This window comes from Saimiri boliviensis, chromosome 15, assembly GCF_048565385.1.
Source record: "Saimiri boliviensis isolate mSaiBol1 chromosome 15, mSaiBol1.pri, whole genome shotgun sequence".
NCBI lineage: Eukaryota > Metazoa > Chordata > Mammalia > Primates > Cebidae > Saimiri > Saimiri boliviensis.
Window position 1 is genome coordinate 69327595 of NC_133463.1, and position 16838 is coordinate 69344432.

Consider the following 16838-nt stretch of genomic DNA (forward strand, 5'->3'; position numbering starts at 1 on the left):
TGTTAATAGTTGCCTGTCAGATGTCAAAGTAAAAATGTTTTATAAAAGTTGGATACATATGTCTGGAACTCAAAATGTAGGAGAGGGCTCGAGATATCAGGTTGGTGCAAAAACAACAATTATTTTTCCACCAGCGAATACAAATTATAGAACCAATGTATAGATGTCAGGTGAAGCCATGAGAAAGGATGGGATTGCTTATGGATAGTAGGAAGAACAGAAAGTCTCAAACTGAATTCCAGTATTCAGAAGAACTGAACACATCAGTGTTTAAAAGAATAAGAAGGAGGAGCCAGAAAGATGGGTGCCACAGAAGCCAAGTATTTTAAAGAGAAAGTAGTCAAATACGTCATCTTTGATTTTTCTCTTATGCTGAGAGATCAAATAACAACAGCACTAAAAACTGCTAGATTTAATAACAAGTTACTTATTGGTGACTTTGGTGAGTGTTCTTTCAGTGGCATATTAGAGACAAAAAGACTGAAATGCATTCGAAAGGAAGTGGAAAAGTTGATGAGGAAATGGAGACAGGTGTGGACAGCACCTTCCAAAGTTTATATTTGAGGACGAGCTAAGAAAGAGAAGTGGAGATGAATTTAAAGGGACTTCTTTTTTAAAAAAGAAATACTTTGAGAAACACTTGTGTGTATTTAAATGGCAATGGCAAAGAGCAGACAGAAGGGAGCAGATTGAAATTCAGGAAAGATAATGTGATCAGTGGGGTTAGATGAGAGAATCAGTGGTTTCAGGGGAGGTTTGGGGGATAACATTGAATTGAAAGGACAGTGCCTCTTACATGTTGAAGGGAAGGAAAGAGGAAAGACTTAGTGGGAATACAAGTTGAGTTGTATGTTTCCTGAGAGAATGTTGTAGGAATCATTACCTAATAGCTTCTATTTTGTTAAGGCGATAGGAGTCCTTTGCTGAGATTGTTGGAACAAAGCATCTTACCTAGCTTCCATTAGTTAAGCCTCACTTACCACGCTTCTTCTTCTTCTTTTGATACCAGTTTTTATACATAGCTCTAAATTCTTCATGACTCTTGACACATACCCTGGGGTGACCCTTAATCTTATATATTCATGTAATACTCCATTCTCCAAGAAGAGCGTCTTCCTTGTCTTTAGGTTGGAGTTGCTCTTTAACGCCTCTGTCTCTAGTCAGGCTGAACCAATCTGCATGGTCTTTGGAGAGGGAATTGTGTTCATTAAAATGACTTACATGGTTTTGCATTACTCAGTAATAATTGAGTAGCTGTATTTTCAACATCTTTATGGTAAATTGTAATCTGTGTGAAATGATTAAAATAATAAATAATAATATGGATTTTGAACTGTGACAAATGAAAGCCAAGTATTTATTGTGAGTAAAGAATTTTGTTCTTTAGGGAGATTGTTCTATTTGGATTTTTAGCAGGGATTTTTGAAAGATTCACATATATATGTTGGATAATTATGTAATATGTTTCAAAATTACGGTCTCTACAGTATATATGCTGTGTCATCTGGTTATTTATGGTCTGCCTTTTTTCTAATAAGTGTGATTTTATTTTCAAGCCTGTTCAGTAGGTGGTATACCTGGTTCCAAGAAGTGGTTCTTTGCAGTGCAGGCAATATATGGATTTTATCAGGTAATATAAATTTAAAAATAGCTATTAGTGAATGTCTGTCTAAAGAATTTCATGATCCATTGTTTAATGCAATCTTTTGATTTATTAGTTTTGTAGTTCCGATTGGCAAGAGATATATTTTGATACAGAAAAAGATAAAATTGAAGATGTTCTTCAAACAAATATCGAAGAATGTTTGAGTGCTGTTGAGTGTTTTGAAGAAGAAGATAGTAATAGCAGGGAATCATTATCCTTGGCTGAGTATGCCTTTCTGGTTTTTGTGTTATCCTTAAAATACTTAATATTAGACAGTTATTTTAAGCCATGAGAGTGAAGATTACATATTTTAGCATCTTTACTGAATAAATCCTAGTTAATTGAAATTTTCAGCTCTTCACTTTGGAAGACATAAGGCAATTTGGGCCTTTTATTTGAATAAAATTCTTTAAAACACATGTTGCTTAACCTTACATAATGTCAAGAATCAAATAAAAAGTGATATTTTAATTAACGTGTTACTTTCTTGAAGATAAATTCTGCCTAATATTCTATTTTATTTTTGAAACAGGGTCTTGCTCTGTTGCCCAGGCTGCACTGCGATGGTACAGTCGTGGTTCGCTGCAGCCTTGACCTTCTGGGCCCAAGCGATCCTCTGACCTCAGCTTGCAGAGTAGCTGGGACTACAGGTGTGCACCACCACACCCAGCTAACTTTTGTATTTTTTGTAGAGATATAGTTTCGCCATGTTGTTCAGACTAGTCTTGAATTCCTGAGCTTAAGCATTCTGCCTGCCTTGGCCTCCTAACGTGCTGGGAGTGCAGATGTGAGCCACTGTGCCTGGCCAATAATGTATTTTAAAAGCTTGAATAGAAACATTATTTAATGGTAATAGCTGGCATTTGTGCCAAAGTATCATTTTCATTTTGCTATTTAAGGCCAAAATATATGATTTATTTAATTTACATATATTTGCAGCATTTCAGGTACCTTTTAAAATCCATAAAGTTTGACCCAGATGAAAGAGAAATCTTCTTTTAATTTAAAGAAAAAAAAAGTAAAAAATAAAATCCATAAAGTTTATGAGGATTATATATACATGATTGAGTTCACTTTTAGCTTTTATTGAATTATGGTACAATATGGAAGTTGATCCAGATGACATAAATTGTGATAATAATTTTTCTCTTCATGAAATATCTCCTCTTACAGTTAATACGTTTCATTTTAGTCTTCCATAACATTTCATGACAGAAAACTGATCTTATTTTAGTATCTACGTATTCTATCTGTAAGTTGCTGTAGACTTAAAAAATTTCATTTTTCTTTTTCCAGATCATATTTGTTTGACCTGATTAATAAAAGGAGACCTTTCAGAAACAGAGAAATATCATTGAGCCAGGGATTAGTAGAGGTGGACTCTATTTACAGTCTTGGGACAGTCACTTAACTTCTCTGATCCTTTGTTTTCTCATTCATAAGTATTGAAGTACTTTTAGATGATTTCTTAGATGCTTTCATTTACCCTTAAAAACTCTTATCATCCCATGTGTTTTCCTACCACTATTAAAAGACAAGTGTAAAAGTTTCTGATAAGTGACCTAATAATTATTTCCACAAGAGGGAGCCTGAGAACTAGAGTTTAGATAGGACGCCTTAAGTTTCTAAGATGATGGTGGGTTTATAATAAAGGATTTAAGTACCTTTATGCTATATAATAAACTTTTTAAAGAAAAAAATGTATCATGTAGATAAAACTAATAGGTTTTGAAGCATCTGAGGAGGGCATCATATTGTTTAGTCAAGACTGTTGAGTACCATTTGGAGAAAAATCACATCCTTTTTTATTAAACACTTAGCATTTTCTTACTTTTAAGATTCAGAAAAATGGCTGGGCACAATGGCTCATGCCTGGCATGCCAGTGCTTTGGGAGGCTGAGGCAGGTGAGCCCAGGAATTTGGGACCGTATCTCTACAGAAAATAAAAAAAATTAGCCAAGCATGGTGGCATGTGCCTGTAGTCCCAGCTACAGGCTGGAGACTGAGATGGGAGAATCACTTGAGCCTGGTTGATTGAGGCTGCAATGAGCTGTGATCGTGTCACTGCACTCTAGCCTGGGTGACAGAGTGAGACTTTTGTCTCAAAAAAAAACCAAAAAATGTTTAATCTGTTAGTTATGATTTATATTTAGTATGCTAGTTATAATTTGGGGGTTTTATTCCCTTTTTTGTTTGTTTTGGATTGTGGGTAAGAACTTGTCCTCCGGGTTTGAATCCTAACTTCCATACATACTAGTTATGTAACTTCGGGCAAGTTTTTTAAAGTGGAGATAATAATAGTATTATAGTAGTACCTCCTGGGATTATCATAAAGATCAAATGAGATTATGCATCTAATCTGTTTAACAGTGCACAACAATCTTTTTAGTTAATATTGCCTATTATGATTATATGTAATATGTATTTGTGTTTTTTTTTTTTCCTAACTTACTCTTTTATTTTAGTCTCTATGAAGAAGCTGCAGAAAATTTGCATCAGTTATCAGACAAGCTTCCTGCTCCTGGTAATATTTTATGATCGCTTTCAGTAATTTGTATCTTATTTTATTATACTTTTTAAGAATAAGTGATAAATTCATTCTTTATGTTAGTGTTCTCACTTCTAATCTTCAAATTAAAAATGCAAAACAATTTTTAATTGAAGTTGATACAGAATGTATTCCATTAGAGTACGTTACTGAGATGCAGCAGTTCTTTTCATTGTTTTCATTTAGTTAGGCAAAAATTAGAATTTAGAAAATTAAGTACCTATCTCTGTTTCTTTAGTTATTACTGAAGAAGAATCTTTCTACTACAGACTATTGCTTTTCAGACTATGTTCCATAGAAGACTAATCCTATAAACAGCTCTTTAAACAAGAGATTATTTAGCCTTGATAATTTGGATAGCATTATTTTATGGTGAAGTTACTATATCATTAGCAAATGGATTGTCATATCATAAAAGAAAGCGTTTCCTCAGCATTTGTTTTAATAGAACTTTTTTTTTTTTTTCCATAGTGGAAAGACTATTTTGTGAAATACTATATCATAGTATTCCTAAAACTGGTTTTTGTCTTAAACTAACCTTTATATTAATCAAGTAGCTGTCATCTAGTAGTTGGTATTATTGGCATCCATGAATACTTTGAAGAGCATTCTTTTCTGAATACTTTGTTTATTGAAGGCCGTTATTAAGTCGATATTTGTACTAGGAGCTGAGTGTACCATGATGAATAAAGCATCTGTGATTAACATAAAGGACCTTATAGCTCACAGTCAGTCTGATCTCTGTGTTCAAGGAGATCATATATTAGTACAAAAAGCCCTACATAGAAAAATAATCGAATGAGTTGACAAACATATCAACTTTTAAAATGAAATGTATTGAGTTCAAAGTATACACTGAAATATTACATAGTTGTTTTAGCAAATTAGAATACTTTCATTATTGAATTTATGTTGTTTGTTTCATTTTGATTTTTCTAGTCCTTCAGGAAATTTATAATTTTATAAAATTTGAAGTTTTGTGAAGTTATTTTTTCTCAGGAACCAGTGATGATGTTAGTATAATTGGCTTTCTGAGTGTTTTATTGTCCTTTTAAAAAGAGACATCATTTATTTGAACATCACAGTTTGGCACTAATTCTTTTTTTTTTTTTTTGATAACAAAATTTTGTTTAGAAAAATATAATGAAATTGCACAGGTGTTTTTTTCTCTGTTGAACACAATAGCATTGATGATATTAAGAGCAATGTGCATAATTAACCACTGCTGCAGAATTGGCAAGTAATTATGATATAGTCTATTGTTTTCTAGTATATGCTAGCTATTTCATCATTTGATTTAAAGTCAAGAGTAGCTTTAAATTAAATGATGAACATTTAAAAATTTTGAACTCCTAAGGACATACATTGTTTTGAAGAATTTCAGAAATTAAAACTAAAATCTTCTTTTGTCTTCTAAATAAATATAAAATTCATTCTTCTAAATAAACATAAAATTCAGTTATTCAGGGTACTATTTTGAGACATATCAGATCTAACATTTAAAAAAAAATTACAAAAATGCCTTTTTGTCTTTCCAGGTAGAGCAATGGTAGATATAATACTATTGCCTTCTGACAAAGATCCTCCTGAATTGAAAGACTGTTTACCTACCGTAGGAGCGTTAAAACATTTGAGAGAATGGTATTTAGCAAAGGTCACTATAGCAGGAAATCACTGTGAAATGTAAGCTTCTTTGTTCACATTTGATTATTGTCTGCGTTGTGTTTTCACAATTAACATACTATTCTGTTTTCAGAGTCAGCATTTGAAAATACTTTAATGTGACAAGATAAAATTTTATGTTATACCATGATTGCAGATTTGTCTATTGAGAAAAATCTAGACGTTTCATAGTTTCATGTTTCTGAGATATTTGTTTTTAGTAAATATTGTTGATGCTGTTTTACAACCATTATCAAGTATTAATTCTATAAGCCACTATATGCTTTTGAACATAGATACACTGGATTTGTAATGTTGTATTTGTTTTTCTGTTATGTGCCAATGTAGAAATAAATATACACTTTTTTTATTTTTGGTATTTTAGTAAGGTTTAGTTGTATATTATAATTTTGATCCTTAAGTAAGTATTCAATTGGATTTAATAGCTTCATGATTTGTTTTTATTCAGTGAATGTTTATTGAGCACCACCTTTATGGCAAGCCTAGCAATATATGCTGATAAGTTAAGAAAGTGAAAAGACATGATCTTTTCCCCTAAAGTGCAGGGAGAAACAGGAATGCTAACAGTCAAGACAGTCTGTGATAAGTGCTGTTATAAATTCCATACAAAGCAGTATGAGAACAATATAGGAGAGCAGTTCTCCTTTTGAAGATAAGGAGCTGACGTATGCCTGTGCGTGTGTTTATGTACATCTGACACCTTTAAGCCAATAGTAAGAGGAAAGTCTGTTTCTTCATCCATAGTACTCTTAATTTGTGAGGGTATTGGGACAAATGAACGTGACAGCAACTCCCTTAGAGATTGCCTTAATGGGTGTTTCAATATTATTAGTAGGAAAAATACAGCAATATAAGTTTGGCAATTTTGCCTCTTAGGCTTATAGTTAACTATAATGATCAAATCAGTAAAATATAAAACCCTGTATTGTTATAATCTTTTTTTTTTTAATAGAAACTGCCAGAAAATTGCAGAATACCTTTCTGCTAGTATTGTATCTTTAGAAGATCTCAGAAATGTTATTGACTCAAAGGAATTATGGAGGGGAAAAATACAGATATGGGAAAGAAAGGTAAATGAATTATTCACAGTTTGCCAGGCAGGTGTTTCAATTTTATTTATAACACAGATATTTAAATGAATCTTAATGAAAATGTACCTGGTAAAGATACTCTGAAATAGCACTATCTAATTATAACTTTCTGCAATAATGGAAGTGTTCTATATCTGTGCTAATACAGTAGCCTACACACCACATATTACTCCTGAGCACTTTATATACAAGCAGTTCCACTAACTGAATTTTTAATTTTATTTGATTTTATTTGATTTTAATTAATTTTAATTTAATCACATAATAATATGATTATGTTTTGAGTGCTACTTCTAAAATGTAACATTCTTTTAAAACATAGAATTTGACATTGAGTTTATGTTATTTATCCAAATTGTTTTATCTTGTTACATGTGTAAACTACTAGAAAAATTGCTTAGACCATATTGTCTTGCCATAATACTACTTTAGGTGATCTCTGCTGTTTACTTACCAGCCCTCTGATTTTTGAACAGTTTTTTTAACCTTATTGGACCCCAGATTTCTCAATTATAAGATGAGAATATTGTATTAGGTGGACTCTTCTAATCTAAATTTCTATGAAGTTTTTATTTCATTTGGACATCTCTTACTATGAAAGAGTATGTTATTGGGTTTTGTAAGTTATGTCCAGTTTGAAATAAGTATTCATAGTAATTTACGTATTTTTGTAGATATGTGAAACTAAACCAAGAAAGTTAATGTTTGTTTAGGGTTGCATGGGAACATGAGTAGGCCTTTGAGTTTGTTTACAGTTTTGTTACACTAATTACCAGACATGTTTTTCCTTTTTGATTCACCCTTCGTAATAGTTTAATAAAATCTCTGATTAGACAACAGGAATCAATATGGCTGGATTTGTCTTGTTGATTTGCATGTTTGCTTATCCTAATCTCAGAAAGGTTAAATCTGCAGGTGAACTTTCTCTACAAGTGTTTTAATGTAAAAAACAAAAACAAAAACAAAAACCCGCATAGCCAAGTGGAAGAGTGGAAGATACAGTTTGCTAGATTGCTTTTGTATGTTTTCTGAAACTGTGTGTTTACATACAGAAAGATAATAGCAAAGTTCTTTTCATGTGATTCTTTTACTCTCTTGAGTAGGAAATTAAATGGATGCATTAAAAACTTGAAATCACTTCTTTTGGTAGAGGACAGCTTTTAGCCAAGAGGCTTTATGGTGATTAAGGACATAGATTCTAGAGTTATATTGCCTATAAGCAAATCACAACTCTTTTTCTTTCTAGTTTTACGTGGCATGTTGTGTAATGCTTAGCCTCTTGGTGCTGCAGTTGTCTTCATCTGTAAGATGGTGATAATAGTTCCCATCTCATAGATTTTTATGAGGATTAAATTATTTAAAACAGAGTAACCACTCAGTGTTAGCTATCATTGTTGTGGCTGCCATTACTATTAGCATCCTTGCTATTACTACTTCTGCAGCAATTGATCTTATCATCAACAACATTTATCAAAGGCAAACTATGTGAGACACTGTAGTAAGGATCTAGTAAGGAATAAGATAGGACCAGGAGTGGTGACTCATGCCTGTAATCCCAGCACTTTGGGAGACCAAGGCAGGTAGATCACCTGAGGTCAGGAGTTCGAGACCAGACTGACCAACATAGTGAAACGCATCTCTACTAAAAATACAATTAGCCAGGCATAGTGGTAGGTGCCTATAATCTCAGTTACTCAGGACGCTGAGGCGAGAGAATCACTTGAACTTCGGAGGTGGAGGTTGCAGTGAGCTGAGATCATGCTGTTGCACTCCAGCCTGGGCAACAAGAGTGAAACTTTGTCTCAAGGCGAAAAAAAAGAAAAAGAAATAAGACAGACAGCTTCTGTATTAGCATAACTTACAGACTGGTAGGAAGCCAGATACTGAACAATGCAAAAGAAGTTGTTTGGTCCTGTGGCTGCATAGAATGAGCTTAACATATTCTTGCCAGCTGGTGAAGGGCCAGTGAGAACTTTCCATGAAAACCTGAAAAACTGATGTTTAAGTTGAAATAGGATGTGTACCTAAATGTAAGAAACACACTTTTGAGCTGAGGAATCAAAAATAAATTTATGCATGGGTTTCCTCTCAACATTTACACTGTAAAGATATGTTAATCTTCATAGCATTATTCATGATGCTTATAACTGTGTTTTCTTGGTCTCTTTTCAGTTTGGATTTGAAATTAGTTTTCCTGAATTTTGTTTAAAGGGAGTCACACCTAAGAACTTTAGTACATCTAATTTAAATACTGACTTTCTTGCCAAAAAGATAATACCACCAAAAGATAAGAATATTTTGCCAAAGGTAATTGTGTTTAATTTTTTTTGTGTGATCATTCATGTATATTTTTGTTCCTATAAAATGTTTGAATCTTGAATTAATATTACTAATACATGTGATTAAAGTAATTTTTAATGTAATTAAGTACTTAAGTTATACTGTGTCATCAGCATTAAATTTTGGTGAAACTGTCATTGTTTTAGATGTTTAAAAAAATGTAATGATACTAAATCAGTATAGCCCTGAAATCACCTTTGATTTGGACTTTATTATGTGCCCTTTCTAAGACTGAGTTTGGAGAGAATGTGACCTGGTGCGAAGAGAGTGTGTTTTGATTTTAGGTAAACATGAGTTTGGAACCCGATTGTGTCACCTATAAGGTGTTGTTTATGACCTTGGGTAGATTGATTAGCTCATCTGTGAAAGTGGATGTAGTAGTAACACACTTATCTTACAAAGTTATTTTAAGGATTAAATGAGGTTAAGAGTTTAACATCTGACACAATGCCTGACATATGCTTAACTTAGAGTTTAAGAAGTATTAGTTATTACCTCATATCTCCTATACATTTGTTCATAAAATACAAGTAAATATAAAATATAATAATTAGGAAAAGGTTCAGTTGGCTTTTTAACATTGGAAAAATAACAAGGAGATATTTATATGAAAGCACCTTAGAATTCACTTTAAAAGACCTAATCTAAGAGTGTGAAAAATACTGGTCATGAAGTTAAAAGGGCGTCAGATTGTTAATATTTTCTGATCAAAGAGTGGTACAAAAAGAGGGCATAATATCTGACTTGAACTCATTTCTCAATGTTTAGAATTGCTTACTTTCAGTAACTTACTATGGCCTTCTTTCACCGGAATATTAAATTATTTTCTAAAGATTCGAATTATAAGATTCATGACCTCAACTTTTCTTCATGTATGAATGATGTGTCTAAATTTTGCAACTGTTGAAGAGAATCTTACGGTACAACTTCTTCGACAATGTAAAATTCATGTTCTCTCTCCTGTATGTGTATAGACACAAAAACACACTGTATACACATACGTATATGATTATATATATATATATATATATATATATATATACACATACACACACACACACACACACATACACACACACATAATCATGTATGGTGGAATTACTCGGCATTTTACAAATCTAAAGCTTTGTGTAACTTCTCCAAGAAGTGTTCTCTTTTCTTTGCCTTCCCTCTGACACTCTGTGACTCCAACTATTGAAATAGCTGCCCTTCACTAACAAACTCTACTTTAGTTTTAGGCTTTACCCAAGAAATACGGTACTGAAATTTTACTTTTCATGAATGGAGTTTTCTATGTTACTTAGCATATGCTGGCTTCACTATCTCTTTCTGTAATTTATTTAGTCTTTTCGCTAGAATTTTTTTTTAAATGTCAGTGTACCACTCAATCTAAGTTCATTGTAGAGTGTCTTTCTTTGGCATTTTTAGTCTGCAGATTCTGCCTACAGAGGTAGGTTGCTAATTTGTTTCATCAGCACTGTTGCCTATTGGATCACCTGTCTGTCTTGTGGAAGATAAACAGCAAAAGTTGAGAACTCTTGTCCTCTGACGCTTACTTCTTTCCATACTTATTTTCTCCTGTGAAAGCTCTTCCTGGTTACTAAGTGATCTCCCTGTCTGTTTCTCTACCCTGAGGTAGAACTGAAACCGAAGAAATTCTTGTCTGCTATAGAGGATTAAATGTTAGGCATGCATAATGTGTAAAAATTTGCTTTTTAAGATCCATTTTAAAGTTTTACACCCTTAATCACTAATTTGTTTACTTAATTTATGGTATTTAAATATTACATAATTTTAATTTCTTTTCTAGGTTTTCCATTATTATGGCCCTGCTTTAGAATTTGTGCAGATGATAAAATTATCAGATCTACCCTCCTGCTATATGTCAGACATTGAATTTGAGTTGTATCCTTTCATTTACGTGTTCATTTTCAATTACATTTTCTGTGTCAGATAGAATGTTCTGGTATTGTCAGGTAAATATACATGTTAGGTATATTCATTATATTCATTGTTTTAATGTTGATACTTAGGTAGGCTGCTGGACTCCTGATTGTTGGAGTTGCTGGGGAAGGAAGTTCTTGCTTTTCCCACCTCCTGGATCCTATACCTATTTTATCAGAAATCTTCCTCCCTATGCAAGCATCTTTACTTTCCTTCAGTATTGTTGAGGCTTTTCTGTGGATAGGGCTGTGGAAATAATACAGAAGTGATTGAGCCTTCCTTCTTTAATGCAGTTGTAATGTTCTCTGCCTGAGCATAGGACTGATCTACTCTTATACCTAGTCTAGCATTAACTGAAACTTTGTTCTTCCCACCCACTGTCCAGACACCACCACATGTATATTTTATGTGCTTTTGTTAACTTTACTATTATTTTATATAGTTTTAACGCTTTTTGGAAATGATTTCCCTTTTCCTGAAGTCCAAGAATACATCTCCATGACTTCTATGTCTTACTCAATATATTTCGGCTGAAGAAGTCTGTAACTGCAATATAGCATAGCATATAGTAAGCACTCAATAAATATTGTCAGATGAATGACTTTGGCTTATGTCCACCTAAATCAAAATACTCATTGTTTTCTTCTTGAAAATTCCTTGCTTCAGAAAAGATAAAATTTATGAAGGCATAGGAGAACCTTACCCAGCTGAGAACTGTTCGTAGTCTAGAATCACTAAAGAGTAGTGGATTTTTGGTTTGGGGGTGTTAAGGGCAGTTGCTAAGTGATCAGATTGGAGAGTCTTTTCTGATTAATCAGATCCTAAAAGGCCTTATGTATCATGATTGGGGATAAAATCTATCCTAAAGATAATGAGGAATCGTACAAAAATTGTAAGACAGACAGTGGCTTACTGAGAAGTAAATTTTACATCATGCTAGTAGGACTTTGAAAACCTGATCAAAGCTCGAACTAAACAAGTGGCATTTGGAACGGAGAGCCAGGGGAAAGTACACGATGTGTTAAAGATGTAAAATCAACATGATATCATGATTTATTTATTACATGCTGAGAAAGTGAGAAGGCCAGAGAGTGTAATTGATTCCCTATGTTGAAACTGGTGTCACTAGGTGAGATATCATGAGATGAGCCATTTTCACAGAGGAAGAGGAATTCAGGTTTGGGTAGTTTGAGTAATGTACATTGTAGTAAAAACTATAATAGGTAGTTTTTAAAAAATTTCATCCATTTACATTACTGTCGAGAACCATTTAGCTAGCATGCTACCTGGCAGTATAACTGTAATTGTTTCTGAAAGGTGCTGCTCTGGTTGCAGAAGGCAGGAGCCAAGAGCCATACCCATTCAACTTATCCTTCAGTCCTTTTATCTGGAGAACCTAGTCCTCAATTTTCCTTGGAAGATGGTTTGAAAACCATTGGTTTTCAAATCTAATATAAGATAAATATGTCAAATATTGACAAATATGTCAAATAGCTTCTGACCTACAAGCTGCTAATAGATGAGGGAGAGAAGGATTAATGATAGATTGTTTTTGCAACCAGAGCAGCACCTCTTCTGTCCTAAATATTGGGTTTCCAGATAAAATGTCACCTGCAAAAGGTTTCTGCATCAAAAAGGTTTGCAAAGCTCACTGTAAACTGTTTTCATGGTACCACCCAACATTTAGATGTTTGACCATGTTTTTGCATAATATTCAATATAGTTTTTACTACCATTATGTTAAGAAAAGTTCTACAACTTGAAAATAAAACCTCCCTTAAATACTGTATTAATGCTTTTAGGATAGGCAGAGGACTTCCTGGTGTATGGGGTAAAGAGGAGGGAGAAGTGTTAGGAATCTGTGGGAAAAAAACAAGTAATTTATATACTTAAAAAATGTTTAAATGTTTCTCCTGCCATCAGTGTGAAGAAACGTCTCAGTCAGCTGATGTATCATTTTATGTATTTAAGTAAATATAAATGCTATCACACATATCTGCAAATATATTCAAGATATTTTAAACTCTCTTTTAAAAATATATAAGAATGTTTAGAAATACACCTCAGAACAGAACATTTTGTATAAAAAGAATTTGTTGTTAGCTGGAAATGAAACACTATCATAGTGTTATATGAATTTTTATTTAGAAGCTAGTTTTTATAAATTTCTTGTTCTGTTAGTTTATAGTAATGCTCTTTATAGTAGCACTGTTTCTTAGTATATTTTCAGAATCAATTGGAAAAATAATTATCCTTAGGGAAAGGAGTAATTGTTAATTGCTACAGTTAATTTTTTTTTTTTTTTTTTTTTTTTTGAGTTGGAGTTTAGCTCTTGTTACCCAGGCTGGAGTGCAGTGGCACGATCTCAGCTCACCGCAACCTCTGCCTCCTGGGTTCAAGCAATTCTCCTGCCTCAGCCTCCCAAGTAGCTGGGACTATAGGCACGCACCACCATGCCCAGCTAATTTTTGTATTTTTAGTAGAGACAGCGTTTCACCATGTTGACCAGGATGGTCTCGATCTCTTGACCTCATGATCCACCCACCTTGGCCTCCCAGAGTGCTGGGATTATAGGCGTGAGACACCGCACCCGGCCCCAGTTAAATTTTTAATAAATGAATTTAAGCAACGGTGGAAGAATTGAAATAGTGAAACTTTTTTTTAAGGAGTAAATTGTTTCACTGATACCATTACATCATTTCTTTAACTCCTTAGTACAGAGGATTGACAAACAGTACCAAACAGAATTCTGTGTTGCTGTTGGAGCAGATTTCTTCTCTGTGTAGCAAGGTACAGAGGGTTTCTTGGGTTTTTGTTGTTGTTGTTGTTGTTGTTGTTGTTGTTTTTATTCTTGACATTTAAGGATGTGTAAAAAAAGGGAATGTAACTTGTTAATCTGTTTGCTTGATGACTTAGTTTCTTTAATATAAAATGATTTGGGGCCTAACTCATATTAAGACATTTTGGACTTTTCATAAAGCTGTAAAAGTACTCTGCAAACATAAGTGACATTTTGTTTGTAGGAGAAATTTTCAGAAATAAGCTTTATGACTGGTAACTGCTTTAAAATTTTAAAATAACAATGTTATTGTCAACCTACTTCTTCAACATCTGATTTCAGTTCTATGAGAAGACATTCATATAGTTGGATTCTTTCTTTCATTGTAGGGCAGGAAATGAAAGTGAAAAAAGCTTCTCAAGTTTCCCTAAATTGTCATGTGGGAGTTTTCAATTTTTCTGTCTGAATGTTTAGGAGATTTATGGCTACCTTAATAGTTATTTTATATACATAATGATATAAAATTGGTATATTTTTAACTTTAAAGAAACTATAGTAGAAAGAGTTTTAAGTGGAATCATCTATTTAAAATCAAATTCAATTTTTAATAGGAAAAAGTAAAAGCTTGCTTTCTTTCTAGTTATTTATTCAACTTATATTTCTGTGAAAACAATTTTTAATACACGAAATGTTTATTGGCAGTTCTTACATAACATTTTCTTATTGTGTTAATAACAAATAGACTGTCAAACAATCCTGCAGGGAGAAAGATTGTTATAATTATAGCAGTTTCCCTATGGTGCTATAATCAAGTCTGGTTTATAATTCCTATAGAAAATTGCTATAGTAAAGGAAAAATGATTTTGACCTTAAGATGTATATTTGACTATATAGTAACTTAAAATTTTGGCTTCCAGCCTTTTTTTTCCCCCATAAATGTAATAGTCCTTTGAATAGGGCACCAAAGTATTTATTTGATAAAATGACCTTTAACCAGTATTAACTTGGCTTTCATCCTCTAAGAATAACTAATGTGCTAAATTTTGAAATTTTAAAATTTATCTTTTATCATTTATCTAACATGTATTCTACTGTTTCTGAGGCATTATGCTAGATTTCGGGAACCTAGTAATGAAGTATACAGATGAAGCTTCTATACTTGCGGAACTTACATTTTAGGGGACAAACAGAAAATAAATAACTGTAGAATTCATAACAATTATGAAGAAATAAACAGCCTGAGATAGGGAATAAGTCAAGAGACCCTAATCTAGATAGAGTTTAATAAGGTCATACATTTTTCCAGAACTATTTGCAGAGACATCTTATGAATGAGTATAGTTTTTTAAAGTGCACTGAGAATAAAAAAATACCCTGCTTCTATTTTAATCCAAGTAGCTAAGTACCTCTTTATATAGCCCTGTCTAGTCACCTAATCTTTTGGAGCAGCTTCATCCTATGGGATGAGAATATTATTATTTATCATTAATTATCTCATCTATATTGTCAGATAAGGGAAGAAATGAATATAGATGGTATAGTAGAAAGTCTAAAATAAAAGAACATGTTCTCTAGAAAACTTGAGTTTAAACCATACCTATGTCACTCACTGGCTTACAGCTTTTAATATTGCAAACTGGAAAAAATAATCCCTGTGTTACCTATTTCAGAGTTGTAATAAAAACCAAATTAGAATATATTTTATAAACTACAATGTATGATATAAATGATAGTTGCTAACTAATTTTTTATTGTCTTTGAAGTTTATGTGGCCCATAAAATGATTGACACACATAGGTGAAACAGTTTCCTTAAAAGTGTAAAGCACTAGATATTCTCTAGGTAATTTGAAGATGTGATGAAATTTATAGAAATGTAACAGAGGACTTTGTAGAAATCTTATAGGGGCTGTTTCCTTTTTTGTTTTGAGATGATGTCACACTCTGTTACCCAGGCTGGAGTGCAGTGGCACAATCTCAGCTCATTGCAACCTCCACCTCCCAGGTCCAAGCGATTCTCCTGTCTCAGCCTCCCAAGTAGCTGGGATTACAGGCATGCACCACCATGCCCAGCTAACTCATAGAGACTATTTCAAGTCAAAATTAGATCTGTATCTATAGCTTAACACAGGTGTAACATAATCATTAGTCCATCTAGTTATTGAAGATAGACACCACTAATCCTAGAAGCAACCTAAATTATTAATGTTTAGTAATGTATTTTCAATTGTTTTGTTTTAAATTTGTTGTATTAGATTATCATTTTTTCTTCTTGAACCATGACTGTGAAATATTACAACATACTTTATTAGTAAGGAGTAGAGACTTTATGTTCCCAGTTTAATGCAGCAAAAGGGATTATTTTTGAAGCCATATATTATGTGACTTAGAAAGCAAATGTCTAAATGTGAAGTAGTTTATTTTTCTTTTACATTGAGTTATAATTTTTTTACTTTTTTTTTTTTTTTTTTTAGATGGAGTCTCATTCTGTTGCCCAGGCTGGAGTGCAGTGGTATGATCTCAGCTTACTGCAATCTCTGCCTTTCAGGTTCAAGTGATTTTCCTGCCTCACCTACTCAAATAGCTGAGACTATGGCATATGCCACCATGTTTGACTAATTTTTTTGTGTGTATTTAGTAGAGACAGAGTTTCGTCATGTTGGCCAGGCTGGTCTCAAAATCCTGACCTCCAGTGACCCGCTCACCTTGGCTTCCCAAAATGTGGGATTACAGATGTGAGCCTCTGCACCCGACCATTTTTCAGGTTTTTGAAAAAGTATTTAATTACATACCACTTCTTTGAAATCTA

The 16838-nt window shown here is 33.0% G+C and overlaps 1 protein-coding gene across 2 annotated transcripts in view; it reads left to right on the top strand.

Moving 5' to 3' along the window:
• MTBP (MDM2 binding protein) overlaps nucleotides 1-16838 on the top strand; it is a 73772-nt gene that overhangs the window by 4114 nt on the left and 52820 nt on the right. Inside the window, exons 3-10 of one of the 2 annotated variants that reach the window (XM_003933099.3) lie at nucleotides 1557-1630; nucleotides 1719-1870; nucleotides 4111-4169; nucleotides 5732-5876; nucleotides 6829-6946; nucleotides 9140-9274; nucleotides 11118-11212; nucleotides 13972-14041. In XM_003933099.3, coding sequence (XP_003933148.2) covers nucleotides 1557-1630; nucleotides 1719-1870; nucleotides 4111-4169; nucleotides 5732-5876; nucleotides 6829-6946; nucleotides 9140-9274; nucleotides 11118-11212; nucleotides 13972-14041 — 848 coding nt within the window. The remainder of the gene's footprint in view (nucleotides 1-1556; nucleotides 1631-1718; nucleotides 1871-4110; nucleotides 4170-5731; nucleotides 5877-6828; nucleotides 6947-9139; nucleotides 9275-11117; nucleotides 11213-13971; nucleotides 14042-16838) is intronic. The other variant, XM_074387088.1, reaches the window with a different exon arrangement.